Source organism: Heptranchias perlo, chromosome 12 (assembly GCF_035084215.1).
Source record: "Heptranchias perlo isolate sHepPer1 chromosome 12, sHepPer1.hap1, whole genome shotgun sequence".
Classification (NCBI taxonomy): Eukaryota; Metazoa; Chordata; class Chondrichthyes; order Hexanchiformes; family Hexanchidae; genus Heptranchias; species Heptranchias perlo.
Genome location: NC_090336.1, coordinates 6,091,486 through 6,109,155, shown reverse-complemented (window position 1 = coordinate 6,109,155; position 17,670 = coordinate 6,091,486). Strand labels below are relative to the sequence as shown.

General features: G+C 45.1%; 1 protein-coding gene across 1 annotated transcript in view; it reads left to right on the top strand.

Moving 5' to 3' along the window:
- The window catches only part of LOC137328125 (low choriolytic enzyme-like), a 193,366-nt gene that overhangs the window by 51,439 nt on the left and 124,257 nt on the right, over positions 1-17,670 (top strand). Inside the window, exon 5 of the mRNA XM_067994304.1 lies at positions 8,954-9,094. Coding sequence (XP_067850405.1) covers positions 8,954-9,094 — 141 coding nt within the window. The remainder of the gene's footprint in view (positions 1-8,953; positions 9,095-17,670) is intronic.

Genomic DNA, 17,670 nt, shown 5'->3' with positions numbered 1-17,670 from the left:
CATTTGAAGACATTTCAACAGGGATTTGCATTTAAACCTTCAGCATCGGCTTCCCGGGGCTCAGGAAACTTGCCAGTGAAACAGAAGCGAGAGTGAGTGGTACTTCATGGTGTTTAAAGTTGTTATTGCCTCATATATGAATAAAGGTTCAGTGCTAACAGCTGCTTTTTCAGTTCCCTCTGGCAAACATTTTGCAGAGAGCTCTTGTGATCATAGAAGTGTTTCAGAAGTTTGGAGGCTTTCAAACAGACAACATCAGGATGGGGAGATGCCATGGATATTTTTGAAAGGGCGTCGGCTGGGGAAGACAATCACTGGCCATGGCAGTAACGTCATGTGGTGGGATCTGCAACTGGACATGACCGATCTGGACAACAGATCTGGAGAGCAGCAGAGGGGCCGGAGGTCGTAGGAGGCTCTACCCATGTGAGAGGGATCCTACAGACAGAGATTCAGCTTCCTTAATCTATCTGAAGAGCAGAGCTTCTGCGGGCTCAGATTGACACGGCAGGTGAGCCTCCTTTAAGAACAGCTGGTCCTGGTGGCTATGCATTGCCTATCACTATGAAAGTCACATCTGCCCTCAATTTCTTTGCATCTGGCTCCTTCCGGTACACTGCCGGAGACATCTCGGGTCTTTTTTTATTCGTTCATAGGATGTGGGTGTTGCTGGCAAGGCCAGCATTTATTGCCCATCCCTAATTGCCCTTGAGAAGGTGGTGGTGAGCCGCCTTCTTGAACCGCTGCGGTCCGTGTGGTGAAGGTTCTCCCACAGTGGTATTGGGTAGGGAGTTCCAGGATTTTGACCCAGTGATGATGAAGGAACGGCGATATATTTCCAAGTCGGGATGGTGTGTGACTTGGAGGGGAACGTGCAGGTGGTGGTATTCCCGAGTGCCTGCTGCCCTTGTCCTTCTCGGTGGTAGAGGTCGCAGATTTGGGAGGTGCTGTCAAAGAAGCCTTGGCGAGTTGCTGCAGTGCATCTTGTGGATGGTACATACTGCAGCCACAGTGCGCTGGTGGTGAAGGGAGTGAATGTTTATGGTGGTGGATGGGGTGCCAATCAAGCGGGCTGCTTTGTCTTGGATGGTGTCGAGCTTCTTGAGTGTTGTTGGAGCTGCACTCATCCAGGCAAGTGGAGAGTATTCCATCACACTCCTGACTTGTGCTTTGTAGATGGTGGAAAGGCTTTGGGGAATCAGGAGGTGAGTCACCCACCACAGAATACCCAGCCTCTGACCTGCTTTTGTAGCCATAGTATTTGTGGCTGGTCCAGTTAAGTTTCTGGTCAATGGTGACCCCCAGGATGTTGATGGTGGGGGATTCAGCGATGGTAATGCAGTTGAATGTCAAGGGGAGGTGGTTAAACTCTCTCTTGTTGGAGATGGTCATTGCTTGGCACTTGTCTGGCATGAATGTTACTCGCCACTTATGAGCCCAAGCCTGGATGTTGTCCAGGTCTTGCTGCACATGGGCATGGACTGCTTCATTATCTGAGGGGTTGCAAATGGAACGGAACACTGTGCAATCATCAGCGAACATCCCCATTTCTGACCTTATGGAGGGAAGGTCATTGATGAAGCAGCTGAAGATGGTTGGGCCGAGGACACTGCCCTGAGGAACTCCTGCCGCAATGTCTTGGGGCTGAGATGATTGGCCTCCAACAACCACTACCATCTTCCTTTGTGCTAGATATGACTCCAGCCACTGGAGTCAGTCAGCTGCATGTAAATGTATAAAGCAGGTAACGGGCAGGTTGTTTGCGAGTGCTTCGACTTATGTCAACTTCCCCTGTGACAACAATAGCCAGAATGAGTGGGCAGTTGGATGACTTTCCACAGGTACAGGGTAGAGGGTGCCATTGATTGCACACATGTGGCAATCTTAGCACCATCAGGTGAACCAAGAGTTTTTATCGACCACAAGGGATCTCATTCCATCTATGTACAGCTGGTGTGCAACCACAAGAAGAGGTTCATGCAGTTGTGCTCCAGATTACCTGGGAGCTGTCATGATGCTTTTATACTGCGACAGTCCAACAGCCCAAACCTCTCCCTGCCAGGAAACTGACTTAAGGGCTGGCTCCCGCCACCCGTGAGGAACCCCACCAATGAGACGTAAGGGCGCTACAACGAGAGCCACATGACCATCATCGAGCAAGCCATCGACATGTTGAAGATGCCCTTCAGGTGCCTAAATAGGTCTGGAGGCGTCCTTCAGTACTTGCCAATGTTGGTGTCCAGAATCATAGTGGTGTGGTGCATCCTGCGCAACATTGCACATCAGTGACAATTAGAAGTGGAGGACGACCAAGGGGCAAATCAATCATCTTCTGATAATGAGAACATTGAAGAGGAGGAGGAGGACGACTAGCAATATGAAGATGGGTCACCCATTACTAGACCAGCAGCATACATTGCTGCCTGGGAAGCCAGGGATGCCCCAATAGCATGAAGGTTCAGCTAGTGACTCTCCCTGGGAAAATTAAAAAATGAAATTCTTTGTCCAGCTCCCACCACCACCACCATCCATCCCCCTTTGCACAAGACAGTCCTTCAACCAAGCATACACCCATTCCACATCCCGAATAGGTCCCGTTGTGTATTGATGTTACATCGAAACTACAGCACAAACAGGTCATTTGGCCCAACTGGTCTAGGCTGGCGTTTATGCTGCACACGAGCCTTGTCCCTCCCTACTTCATCTAACCCAATCGAAGTGATACATTTTGGTAGGAAGAACGAAGCGAGGCAATGTAAACTGTGGGAACAGAGAGATCTGGGTGTGTATGTGCACAAGTCGTTGTAGGTGCCAGGGCAGGTTGAGAAAGCGGTTAAAAAAGCATACAGGATCCTGGGTTTTATAAATAAAGGCATAAGAGTACAAAAGCGAGGAGGCTATGATGAACCTTTAGAAAACACTGGTTCGGCCATAACTGGAGTATTGTGTCCAACTCTGGGCACCACACTTTAGGAAGGATGTGAAGGCCTTAGAGAGGGTGCAGAAAAGATTTACTAGAATGGTTCCAGGGAGGAGGGACTTCAGTTACGTGGATAGACTGGAGAATCTGGGGTTGCTCTCCTTAGAGCAGAGACGGTGAAGAGGAAATTTGATAGAAATATTCAAAATCATGAAGGAATTAGATAAAGTAAATAAAGAGAAACTTTTCCCATTGGCATAAGGGTCGAGAACCAGAGGACACAGATTTAAGGTGATTGGCAAAAGAACCAAGGTCGAAATGAGGAAAAATGTTTTTACACAGTGAGTGGTTATGATCTGGAATGCACTACCTGAAAGGGTGGTGGAGGCAGATTCAACCATGGCTTTCAAAAGGGATTGGATAAGTACTTGAGGGGAAAGAATTTGCAGGGCTACAGGAAAAGGGTGGGGGAGTGGGACTAACTGGATTGCTGTTGCAGAGAGCCAGCACGGACGCGATAGGCCGAATGGCCGCCTCCTGTGCTGTAAACATTCTATGATTCAATGATTCTATCTATATTGAAATTCATTTGCCAATTACATGCCCATTTTGCAAGTTTACTAATGTCCTCTTTCATTTTGATCCTTTAATCCTTTGTATTAACAATACCCTCCAATTTGTTGTTGTCTGCAAATTTTGAAATTGTACTTCCAATTCCCAAATGCAAATCATTGATGTAAACTGTTAACCACAATAGTCCCAGCACTGATCCCTGGGATACACCACTTCCCACCTTTTGCCAGTCTGAATATGTACCTTTTAACCGCTGCTCCTTGTATTCTGTTTTGTAGCCAGCTTGCTATCCATTCTGCTTCCTGTCCTCTGATTCCACGTGCTCTGACCTTAGCCATGAGTCTACAATGCGGTACCCCCTTATTGAAGGTCTTTTGACAATCCAAATATATTACATCTACTGCATTACCCTTATCTACGATTCTATTACTTCGTCAAAGAATTCAATAAGGTTGGTCATACATGACTTTCCCTTCTGAAATCCATGCTGACTATTTATTATATTTTCATTCTCGAGATGCTTTTCTATTACATCTTTGAGTAAAGATTCCATTATCTTTCCTACCACCGACGTTAAGCTAACTGGTCTATAGTTCCCTGGACTTGTTCTATCTCCCTTTTTAAATGTAGGAATAACATTAACTGTCTACCAGTCCTCTGGCACTTTTCCCTTTTCTAGTGAATTATTACATATATGTATTAGTGCCTGTGCTATCTCCTCCCTAATTTCTTTTAATATTGACAGACGCAATCTATCCAGTCCAGGGTCTTGTCCTCTCTTAGTTTGATTAGTTTATCAATTATCTCCCCCTTTCTATTTTAAATGGTTTAATACCTTTTTCATCCTCCTCTTCTAATGTCCTGCCCACCTTGTTAATCTCCCTGGTAAACACGGAGGCAGAGCAACTATTCAATATTTCTGCCATTTCTCTGTCATTACCTGTGAGTTTATTTGTGCATCCCTTAGTGGCTTTATCCCTCTTCTGATTTTTCTCTTGTTATTTATGTGTCTGTAGAATACTTTACTATTTCTTTTTATATTCCTTGATAATTTAATCTCTTCATTCCTCTTTGCTTTCCTAATTGTTTTTTGACTTTCCTAATCTTTTCGTATTCCCTTTTGTCATCCCCTCTTTTATTGTCTGTGTACTTAGAATATGCCTTTTTTCTTTAGTTCCCATTTTGCCCTTATTTCTTTGTTCATCCATGAGTATCATTTGTACAGTTTGTTCTTGCTTTTTCGTGGGATATATTTCTCTTGAACTCTATTGATCACCATTTTGAATATTATTCACTTCTCTTCTATTTCTTTGTCTGTCAATTTTTTTCCAGTTTACCTACCCTAGTTCCACTCTCATTGCCTCAAAATCTATTACTTTGGTCTTTGTCGTACTTACGGCTTTCTCAATCATTATTTTAAACCTTATTATGTTATGATAGCTATTGTCTAGGTGTTCCCCTGTGCTTCTTTCTCTTATCTGTTCTGGTTCATTTCCCATTACTAGATCCAACAGTGATTCCTCTCTTGTTGGCCTTCTCACATATTGGGTAAGAAAGGAGCCATGTACACACTGTTTAAAAACTCCATCTCTTTTCCCCTTTGCCTATCTCTTCTTGCCAGTTTATTTGGGGGTAGTTGAAATCTCCCATAATTATTATTCAATGTTTTTTACTTATTTCATAGATTTGCCTAAATACTTCTTCCTCCACTTCCTTTCCACTATCAGGTGTTCGGTAGAATATACCTATTAATGTGATCGATCCCTTCTTATCCTTTGTCTCAATCCAAATGGATTCTGTTTCTATCTTCATGTTACTTATGTCCCTTTTTCCTATTGTCATTATGTTGTCTCTAATTAGTATAGCTACCCCATCCCACCCCCCACTTCTTCCTTTACAATCCTGCAATATTTAATTGCCAGTTCTGTTCTTTATGTAGCCATGTTTGTTATCCCTATCACATATGGCTCATTATGAATTATTGCCTCCAGCTCCCCCATTTTGTTTTGGATGCTGTGCACATTGCTGTGCAAACAATTTAATTTGTTTTTAATAATTGTTCCCATCCCTTTTTGTTTTTAACGGTCATTTTGCACGTGTTCTATAACTGTTTTTGTTCCATTACCGTTTGTTACCCTTATTCCTTAACTTGGTCTGACCTTCACTTTCATTTCCTATTTCTTTTTTCTTCAGACTTATGTTCTCGTCTCCAGATCTACCCCCCCCTCCCCCACTAATATTACTATTTTAAGTCCTAGTGACAGCCCAATTATCCTTTCCGTTAGGACACTGGTTCCACTATGTTTCAGGTGGAGCCCGTCCCAATGGTACAGCTCCTTCCTGACCCAGTACTGGTGCCAGTCTTTCAGCCACCCATTCACCTGTCTGACCTGTTTATCTCTATGCCAATTAGCACGTGGCTTGGATAGTAATCCTGAGATTACCACCCGTGAGGTCCTGCTTTTTAATTTAGTTCCTAATTTCTGATATTCCCTTAGCAGGACCTCCTCCATTTTGTTCCCTACATCATTGGTCCTAACGTGGATCACAACAACTGGATCTTCCCTCTCCCTTTCCAAGTTCTTCTCCAGTTGCTCCGAGATATCCTTTACATTCATCGTGAAGCAACTGAAAGGGCGAGTTGGCACTCTGGACACAATAATGGGCAAGATGGGGAACTGGTGGAAATCATTAAAATTTATGTGCATTGTAGAAAAAGGAAACTGAACGACATAAGCACATGGGTGTTTGACAAAATGTTACCATTGGTAAATTGCAGTAGTTTTCTCTTACACTTCCTATCGCTTCTACGTAGTGCATCCCCTGTAGCTTCAGCAGAGTTAGAGGCAGAGTTAGAGGCAGGCTGCTCAGATCCCTGCTCTGACTGCTAAGGTGCTTTTGGCCTACGACCTCTGGGTTTTGGAGCCCCTGAGGGCCCCTCCAAAGATTGTTCCACCTGCACATGTGCAAAGGCAGACTTGGCCATTGGAAGACGAGGCAACATGTCGGGTACTGGTTGGGGGGGAGCAATGGGTGAGACATGGGAGCGCTTTGAGTGGAGTTTCCATCTCCATGTCCCCTTTTGCCATCAACCCTCTCCTGGGCCAGCACCACATCACTCCTACCTCTCTGCTGGAGAACAGCTTGGTGCAGATCAGTGATGCATTGTAAGGGCATGGATAAGGTATCTGCCATCCTGTTTAATGCAGCAGACATCTCCTGCACGGCCGTGGTCATGGTCAGCATAGACTCATTTAAGAACATTGTTTGAAGCTCTACAGAGGCGGCCACTCTCTCCAAGGCAGACGTTCTATCAATTACCTGCGACTCCAATCCACTACTGTAGGAGCTGGACTCCTTCATCCTCTCCATTATTGTGGAGAGTGTGCATGGCACGTCTGCCAGTACCTCGCAAAGTTGTTGCTGTACCTCGATCGTTCTCACTCAACGATGACCCCCAGGGTTTAGCATCTGTGTCCAGCTGAGCAGAGTTTAGTTAGGAGTGCGCTCCCACCCCCCCACCGAAGAGGACTTTCCGCAGCTGGCCTTGCCACCAGTGTCTGCTCGTGTTCACTTGTGAGTTGGAAATCACCAGGTGAAAACCCAATTAACTGTCTAACTGGATGCAGCGAAGTCTGAGTATTTGCACTGGTATGTGGCTGTACATCCTGTGACGGTGCACCGTCAGAATGGAGGAGGTACTCTGAGGAATTGTCATCAGGCATGGCCACAGACTGTTGCACTAAGTGTGAAGGCCTTAGAAGATAAAAAAAATGGATATGAATTAGTCCTGACAATGTAACAATCTTGACAGTCACCATACTCGGGCTTCTTATAGTTCAGTCATTGATGAAATAAAGTCAGCATGCATGTCGGAGATATTTTTAATTCTGTCACTGGGTATCTGCGAGGTCCCATTCTCTCCAGCTCCAATTGACGGACATAGATGTGCCACTTATCTTCATGACCTCTTGTGAGCTGCACAATTTATGGTGAGCCACCTTCTCTCTCTGTCTCTGTCTGTCCCTTGCATTTTGCGCTCTCCTCCTACAAGGGGCAAAAGAACAGACCTATGAGTGACTGAAGGTCATGTATTCACCCGATGGATACAATGCATTCAGTGAGGGTGACTACCAGAAAGATGCATCACATTGCATATGGATTGAGGTGTGTGGTAGTGGTGGATGGAAAAATGGGGAGGTGAGGAAGTGCATAGAAAGTGAAGGATGGGTGCTGTTGAAACTTAAATGGGTGTGAGTAGTGATGTGATGGCATATGCATGGTAAGACAGAGTGAGGAAGGGGGAGTTGTACACCACAGTATGTAGGTGAATCAGCAACTGTACTCACTTTTCCTGACCTGGTTAGGCCAATTAAACCGCTTCCTGCACTGCATTTAAGACCGGGGCACAATGCTCCTGCTGCTCACCTCCTCAGCCACCTCCAGCCATGCCTTTTTGGTGAGAGCAGCAGGTTTCTTCCTCCCATTGCTGGGGAAAATAATCTCTCTCCTGCTTCTAACTTTACCCAGCAGTAAATCAAGGGGAGCATCATTAAATTTGGGTGCTGGCCTTGCTTGCGTTGAATCTATGTTCACTAACTCTCACCGACTCTTTCCAAAACCTCCTTGCTCCTCCAAATTCCATTTTTGCATTGGCCCTTTAAATAGTCGAGTTGCGATTGCATCATGTGGGTGCATATCACGTCTGCAGTTTTAAGACGCGAAACCTGGAAGGGAAAATTTAATTAGGTAATCCAGTTGAAATCGCGCATTCCGACTCACTAAATTTTCTTCCAGGTTTTGCGCACGTAATTCCTCCCCTCCCCGTGCTCGGTACCCGTTTTTGCATCAATATCTGGGCCAATGATCAGGTGGAAAATGACACAAATGACAAATCATGAAATTGAGGAAGAAATCGTTGAACCTAATTATTCAAAGTAGCCTATTTTATATGAAGTCTCATGTTTATTTTTTTAAAATCCAGTAATACTTTAGAGTTAGATTGTGGTTAAAAAAATTTGCAAATATAATATGGGACAAGCTCACGGTGGGAAATAGAATGCCTCTATCGAACTACCCAAGAATTACCTCTTAGAATTTGTTAAATGGAAGCAAGAATTACTTTGTTGCATGTTTTCAGTTTTGAATGAGATTGCTTTTGCTTTTAATTTTTTCCTGAACAAATTTTACTCTATCAAATCATAATTCTGCATTTTAAAAGAAAGCAGAATTTTAATATTTGACTTCTGTCAAATTGCCAATGTATTATTCTTGCTATTTTGGAGGCATCGGCCAAATTGTGTCTCAGATTGTCATTGTTTTGGATGATGGATAAATTTCATACGTAGATGTATGTGATCTCATGAAAATCTAGTTTCTACTTCAGAACTTGGGTGAATCTACTGAACTTCACATTTCTATTTTATATTTTTAGTATTTGGAGCTGTTTTCTTATTTTAGGGGAAGACATTAAGTATGGAGATATTGCAACTGGAACTTCCAAAAATGCCTTGAAATGTTTACTTGGCCCCAGATCCTGCTTGTGGCCTCGTTCAAGGGATGGGACTGTTTATATACCATATACAATCGATCAAGTCTACAGTAAGCTGAGCTACCTTTCTTAATATTTGTTCCCGATTGAAGGATAAATATATAATCTTGTAATAAATATTATGATGAAATATTATCCAATCATACATGGACTTAAGTGAATTGATTTAGTTCAGGGCTTAATTTAATACCAGTTAGTATATTGAAAGTTATTTTTAATTGTGGTTACAATATTGAAATCTGGTAACCCTACTGCTATAATGTATGGGGAGTAGTACAGAGGTTTAGTAAATGTGTTTTTGATCACTGCTTTAAGTGCTATAAACTCACTTTGCATACTATTACAGTAATGCATTATTCTGAATTTAGATTTTCTTAATAGATATATTTGCAATATATATATATGGAGGACACAACTGGTAACAAATAGGCCACCATTCACATAAGCATTCCAATGTTGTCAAGACCCCTAAAATATAGGAGCATCCGATTAAGCTGAACATTCCAGAAACAGATACGCCAGTGTGAAGGCATTATAATGTTAAAATATTTTATGGGAAGCTGTCTATTATGTTCTGGATCTCTCCAACTGCGTGTGCAAGATGACTTTCAAACAGTGAAGGAAACCCTCTGAGGTAGATAATCTTTGTTTCTGGTAACACCATTTTAGCTTTGTTAATCAAGGCCCTATGATTTCCTGAATATGAATAGTGCCTATCTTACCTCACTACCTTATAGGAACGATGTCCCTTAGATGTCCCAACCAAAGGCTTTGCATTTACTGTGTAGCTTCCTACTGATTATCCAGTTAGGACCACAGTACATGTTAGGGCAAAAGCTTTCAAGATTATCTGGAGCTGAGTGGGAAACATTACAGCTCTCAGTGATAGGTTAACCCCTCCAGGATCCATTACTGAGCCAGGCAAGCTGGTCAAAATCATCGATAGTCCTCTAGATTATTACATACCTGCCTAGTTCAGGCATTGCTTTATCAAGTGTACCACATTGGGATGATTTGGTTGCAATCTTCCATCACCAGACATTTATTCTGGATGGATACCGGTTACCTCAACTCTCCAACCAGGAGGAAAGACAATGAACAAACACTGGTTTCAGTCCTCTATGTTGGATAACAGGTACCAGAAGCTCCTCACAAATAGCATGGTGAGCAGCAAAACTGGCCATAAAATATGTAAGTACATAGCACATTATAATATAGACACACACCATTCTCCTGTGAATGATGTTTCACCAGTCTGAGATGCGCAGCTTCAGGAGCAGATGCTTGCTTCTCTGTAAACCAATCATAGTGGGCATTGAGCCCTGTATATACAAGTCCATATTTTCATAACTGGCCTCCAGGTAGAGCTTTTCAATAGCTGTCATCACAAAGCCTCAGTTTGTTGATCAGCTTTACAACTGACATGTTCCTTCAGTATGGTGGAGGATCTACACTGGGTAACATGCATTGTCCCAGGATGTCACAGATGTTGCAGAATAGATTTACTAGAATGGTACCAGGAATGAGACACTTCAGTTATGTGGAGTGACTGGCGAGGCTGGGCTTGTTCTCCATAGAACAGAGAAGGTTAAGGAGAGATTTGATAGAGGTGTTCAAAATCATGAACGGTTTTGACAGAGTAAATAAGGAGAAACTGTTTCTAGTGGCAGAGGGGTCGGTAACCAGAGGGCACAAAAGAGCCAGAGACGACATGAGGGAACTTTTTTTTTATGCAGCAAGTTGTAATGATCTGGAATGCACTGCTTGAAAGAATGGTGGAAGCAGATTCAATAGTAACTTTCAAAATAGAATTGGACAAATACTTGAAGGGAAAAAAATTTACAGGGCTATGGGGAAAGAGCAGGGGAATGGGACTAATTCGCTAGCTCTTTCAAAGAGCTGGTACAGGCATGATGGGCCGAATGGCCTCCTCCTGTGCTGTACCTACGATGATACTGTGAAGTCCAAATTCAGTGCTGCATACCATGCTTGCTCATCAGCAACTGCTTAATTTGATGTCCTTGTGTGAGAGACTTTGGCCATCGGCTAACATTCTGTTCAGGATTCTGTGATTTCAGGTTGGTCAGTGTAGGCTGGAGGCCTCCCTCCCCATAACTGCTTCTCCCTTTTGCCACCAATCCGCCCCAAAGCTTAGTCCTGGACTTGACATAGGGGTTGGAGGAAATTCCTCCTTTGCGTGCCTAGGAATTCTAAACCATAAAAGCGAATTGTTTGGACACATCTTATGCACCACAAGTTTAATCTGCAATAGGACTTTGCTTATTGTACTTCTCAGCGTGGTCCCAAAGCCTGTTTTCAGACCGTTTACATCTACCAGGACCGTCTGATAACGATACGAGTCAACAACTTGATTAAATGCCTCTTGTAACCTCTGATATGTACCTTCAAGATCCCCCTGAGCCATGCATAGTCATAATAGCACACTTTGGGGGTTGGGTGGTGGGGTAGTGGTTGGAACTCACTGCTGGTTAGCCACTGGTTAGCCCATTGTTCAAGATGGTTGGTAGAGTGCACTAGATTCACAGATGAGTCTTCCCACATCACGATAATACCTGCAACATTTTCCCACGTGTCTAGCCAAAGTTGTACTTTGCCCATCTCTTTAGTGTGGTGGCTACTCATCATCTTTGCAAATGTCTAGCCAACACCTCTCTCTATTTGATGTGGAGAATCAAAACGGGCAATGCCCCATTAAGACATTTCCCAATCTTGAAAAAATATTTATTCTTGGAATGTGGGCATCGCTGGCAAGGCCAACATTTATTAAAGCCAATCCGTAGTTGCAACTGCTCGCTTGCCAGGCCACTTCAGCGAGCAGTTGAGAGTCAACCACATTGGTGTGTCACATGTAAGTCAGACTGGGTAACTATGGCAGGTTTCCTTCCCTAAAGGATATTAGTGAACCAGTTGGGTTTTTACGTCAATCCAATAGCTTCAGTGTCACTTTTACTGATACCAGTCTTTTCTCATTCAAGGGTACGGTAGCATAGTGGTTATGTTACTGGACTAATAATCCAGAGGCCTGGACTAAAAATCCGGAGTCATGAGTTCAAATCCCGCCACGGCAGCTGGCGAATTTAAATTCAATTAATTCAATTCAATTAATTAAATAAAAATCTGGAATTAAAATACTAGTATCAGTAATGGTGGCCATGAATCTACCGGATTGTTGTAAAAACCCATCTGGTTCACGAATGCACTTTAGGGAAGGAAACCTGCCGTCCTTACCCGGTCTGGCCTGTATGTGACTCCAGACCCACAGCATTGTGGTTGATTCTTAATTGCCCTCTGAAATGGCCTAGCAAGCCACTCAGTTGTAAAATCTCGTTACGAAAAGTCATAAGAATAAAACCGGACGGACCACCCGGCATTGGACCACTAGACACCGGACACGACAACGGCAAACCAAGCCCAGTCGACCTTGCAAAGTCCTTCTCACTAACATCTGGGGACTTGTGCCAAAATTGGGAGAGCTGTCCCACAGACTAGTCAAGCAACAGCCTGACACAGCCATAGTCACAGAATCATACCTTTCAGCCAACATCCCAGACTCTTCCATCACAATCCCTGGGTATGTCCTGTCCCACCGGTAGGGCAGACCCACCAGAGGTGGCGGTACAGTGATATACAGTCAGGAGGGAGTGGCCCTGGGAGTCCTCAACATTGACTCTGGACCCCATGAAATCTCATGGCATCAGGTCAGACATGGGCAAGGAAACCTCCTGCTGATTACCACCTACCACCCTCCCTCAGCTGATGAATCAGTCCTCCTCCATGTTCAGCACCACTTGGAGGAAGCACTGAGGGTAGCCAGGGCACAAAACGTACTCTGGGTGGGGGACTTCAATGTCCATCACCAAGAGTGCCTTGGTTGCACCACTACTGACCGAGCTGGCCGAGTCCTGAAGGACAAAGCTGCCAGACGGGGCCTGCGGCAGGTGGCGAGCGAACCAACACGAGGGAAAAACTTACTTGACCTCGTCCTCACCAATCTACCTGTCGCAAATGCATCTGTCCATGACAGTATTGGTAGGAGTGACCGCCGCACAGTCCTCGTGGAGACAAAGTCCCATCTTCGGACTGAGGACCCCATCCAACGTGTTGTGTGGCACTACCACCGTGCTAAATGGGATAGATTCAGAACAGATCTAGCAGCTCAAAACTTGGCATTCATGAGGCACTGTGGGGCAGCAGCAGAATTGTATTCCAGCACAATCTGTAACCTCATGGCCCGGCATATTCCTCACTCTACCATTACCAACAAGCCAGGGGATCAACTCTGGCTCAATGAGGAGTGTAGAAGAGCATGCCAGGAGCAGCATCAGGCGTACTTAAAAATGAGGTGCCAACCTGGTGAAGCTACAACTCAGGACTACATGCATGCTAAACAGCGGAAGCAACATGCTATAGACGGAGCTAAGCAATTCCACAACCAATGGATCAGATCAAAGCTCTGCAGTCCTGCCACATCCAGTTGTGAATGGTGGTGGACAATTAAACAACTAATGGGAGGAGGAGGCTCTGCAAACATCCCCATCCTCAATGATGGCGGAGTCCAGCACGTGAGTGCGAAAGACAAGGCTGAAGCATTTGCAACCATCTTCAGCCAGAAGTGCCGAGTGGATGATCCATCTCGGCCTCTTCCCGATATCCCCACCATCACAGAAGCCAGTCTTCAGGCAATTCGATTTACTCCACGTGATATCAAGAAACGGCTGAGTGCACTGGATACAGCAAAGGCTACGGGCCCCGACAACATCCCAGCTGTAGTGCTGAAGACTTGTGCTCCAGAACTAGCTGCGCCTCTAGCCAAGCTGTTCCAGTACAGCTACAACACTGGCATCTACCCGACAATGTGAAAAATTGCCCAGGTTTGTCCTGTCCACAAAAAGCAGGACAAATCCAATCCGGCCAATTACTGCCCCATCAGTCTACTCTCAATCATCAGCAAAGTGATGGAAGGTGTCGTCGACAGTGCGATCAAGTGGCACTTGCTCACCAATAACCTGCTCACCGATGCTCAGTTTGGGTTCCGTCAGGACCATTCGGCTGCAGACCTCATTGCAGACATGGACAAAAGAGCTGAATTCCAGAGGTGAGGTGAGAGTGACTGCCCTTGACATCAAGGCAGCATTTGACCGAGTGTGGCACCAAGGAGCCCTAATAAAATTGAAGTCAATGGGAATCAGGGGGAAAACTCTCCAGTGGCTGGAGTCATACCTAGCACAAAGGAAGATGGCAGTGGTTGTTGGAGGCCAATCATCTCAGCCCCAGGACATTGCTGCAGGAGTTCCTCAGGGCAGTGTCCTAGGCCCCAACCATCTTCAGCTGCTTCATCAATGACCTTCCCTCCATCATAAGGTCAGAAATGGGAATGTTCGCTGATGATTGCAGTGTTCCGTTCCGTTCGCAACCCCTCAAATAATGAAGCAGTCCGAGCCCGAATGCAGCAAGACCTGGACAACATCCAGGCTTGGGCTCATAAGTGGCAAGTAACATTCACGCCAGATAAGTGCCAGGCAATGACCATCTCCAACAAGAGAGTCTAATCACCTCCCCTTGACATTCAATGGCATTACCATCGCCGAATCCCCCACCATTGACCAGAAACTTAACTGGACCAGCCATATAAATACTGTGGCTATGAGAGCAGGTCAGAGGCTGGGTATTCTGCGGCGAGTGACTCACCTCCTGACTCCCCAAAGCCTTTCCACCATCTACAAGTCACATGTCAGGAGTGTGATGGAATACTCTCCACTTGCTTGGATGAGTGCAGCTCCAGCAACACTCAAGAAGCTCGACACCATCCAAGATAAAGCAGCCCGCTTGATTGGCACCCCATCCACCACCCTAAACATTCACTCCTTTCACCACCGGCGCACAGTGGCTGCAGTGTGTACCATCCACAGGATGCACTGCAGCAACTCGCCAAGGCTTCTTTGACCGCACCCCCCAAACCCGCGACCTCTACCACCTGGAAGGACAAGAGCAGCAGGCACGTGCAAACAACACCACCTGCACGTTCCCCTCCAAGTCACACACCATCCCGGCTTGGAAATATATCGCCGTTCCTTCATTGTCGCTGGATCAAAATCCTGGAACTCCCTTCCTAACAGCACTGTGGGAGAACCGTCACCACACGGACTGCAGCGGTCCAAGAAGGTGGCTCACCATCACCTTCTCGAGGTCAATTAGGGATGGACAATAAATGCCGGCCTCTCCAGCGACGCCCACATCCCATGAACGAATAAAAAAAAAGGAGAATTTAGATTCTTAAACTGCCATGGTCGGATTTGAACTCACATTCTCTGGAATATTTTAAAAGCAATATACTGTAGATGCTGGAAATCTGAAATAAAAACAGAAAATGCTGGAAATACTCAGCAAGTCAGGCAGCATCTGTGGTGAAAGAAACTGAGTTAACGTTTAGTTGGGTGACCTTTCGTCAGAACTGGAAGAAATAAAAAATTTAACAGTTTTTAAGCAAGTACAGAGCCAGGCAAAGTTTGTCGGGGTGGGGGCGGTGGGGGAAAGAAGGGGAGGGGAGGACAGAGGTCTGTGATAGGGTGGAGGGTAGGAGTGATTAAAGGACAAGAGGGATGATGGTGCAAGGCAAGGAGGGTGGTAAAGGGACAAGTAAAGAAACAAAAGATGATTCTAGAGGAACTGTAAATGGCAACAACAGAATTATTACCAGCACCTGCTGTTCGAAAAAATGGGAGCAGTGGTTATGACCTGAAGTTATTGAAATCAATGAGTCAGGAAGGTTTTAAAGTGCCTAATCGAAAGATAAGGTGCTGTTCCTCGAGTTTCCGTTGAGCTTCATTGGAACAGTGTAGGAGGCCGAGGACAGAGAGGTCAGAGTGGTAGTGGGATGGTGAATTAAAATGATAAGTGACTGGAAGCTCAGGGTCACACTGACTGAATGGAGGTGTTCAGCAAATCGATCACCCAATCTGCATTTGATCTCCCCAGTGTAGAGGAGACTGCATCATGAGCATACTAACTTGAAAGAAGTACAAGTAAATTGCTGTACCACCTGGAAGGAGTGTTTGGGGCCCCTGATGGGAAGAGGTGAAAGGGCAGGTGTTGCATCTCCTGCACTTGCATGGGAAGGTGCCGTGGGGAGGGAGGGCTCCAGCCTACACTGACCAACCTGAGATCACTGAGAATCCTGATGGAAGAGTGGACCAGGGTGTTGAGGAAAGAATGGTCCCTTCTGAATGCTGAAAGGGGTGAGGAGGGGGAAGATGTGTTTGGTGGTGGCATTTTGCTGGAGGTGACAGAAATGATGGAGGATGATCCATTGAATGTGGAGGCTGGTGGGGTGGAAGGTGAGAACAAGAGGGACCCTGTTGTGGTTCTGGGAAGGAGGGGAAGGGGTGAAGGCAGACACAGGAAATGGGACGAACACGGTTGAGGGCCCTGTCAATTACAGTGGAGGGGAATCTTCGGTTGAGGAAAAAGAAAGACATATGGGAACATAAGAACATAAGAAGTAGGAGTAGGCCATACGGCCCCTCGAGCCTGCTCCTCCATTTAATAAGACCATGGCTGATCTTCTACCTCAACTCCACTTTCCCACCCTATCCCCATATCCCTTGATTCCCTTAGTGTCCAAAAATCTATTGATCTCAGCCTTGAATATACTCAACGACTGAGCATCCTCAGCCCTTTGGGATAGAGAATTCCAAAGATTCACAACCCTCTGAGTGAGGAAACGTTTCCTCATCTCGGTCCTAAATGGCCGGCCCCTTATCTTGTGACTATGACCCCTAGTTCTAGACACTCTAGCTGGGGAAACAGCCTCTCAGCATCTACCCTGTCAAGCCCGCTAAGAATTTTATACATTTCAATGAGATCGCCTCTCATTCTTCTAAACTCCAGAGAATATAGGCCCATTCTACTCAATCGCTCCTCACAGGACAACCATCTCATCCCAGGAATAAATCTAATGAACCTTTGTTGCACCATCTCTAAGGCAAGTATATCCTTCCTTAGGTAAGGAGACCAAAACTGTACACAGTACTCCAGGTGTGGTCTCACCAGAGCCCTATATAATTGCAGCAAGACCTCCTTACTCTTATACTCCAACCCCCTTGCAATAAAGGTTAACATACCATTTGCCTTCCTAATTGCATGTTAACTTTCTGTGATTCGTGTACAAGGACACCCAAATCCCTCTGAATACCAACATTTCTTAGTCTCTCACTTTTTAAAAACTATTCTGCTTTCCTATTCTTCCTACAAAAGTAGATAATTTCACATTTCCCCACATTATACTCCATCTGCCACCTTCTCGCCCACTCACTTAACCTGTCTGTATCCCTTTGCAGCCTCTTTGCATCCCCACAACTTACTTTCCCACCTAGATTTGTATCATCAGCAAACTTGGATACATTACCCTCGGTCCCCTCATCTAAATCATTGATATATATTGTAAACAGCTGAGGTCCAAGCAGCTGATCCTTGTAGCACCCCACTAACTATCACCTGCCAACCTGAAAATGACCCGTTTATTCCTACTCTCTTTTCTGTCCATTAACCAATCCTCAATCCATGCTAATATATTACCCCCAATCCCATGAACCCTAATCTTGTGTAA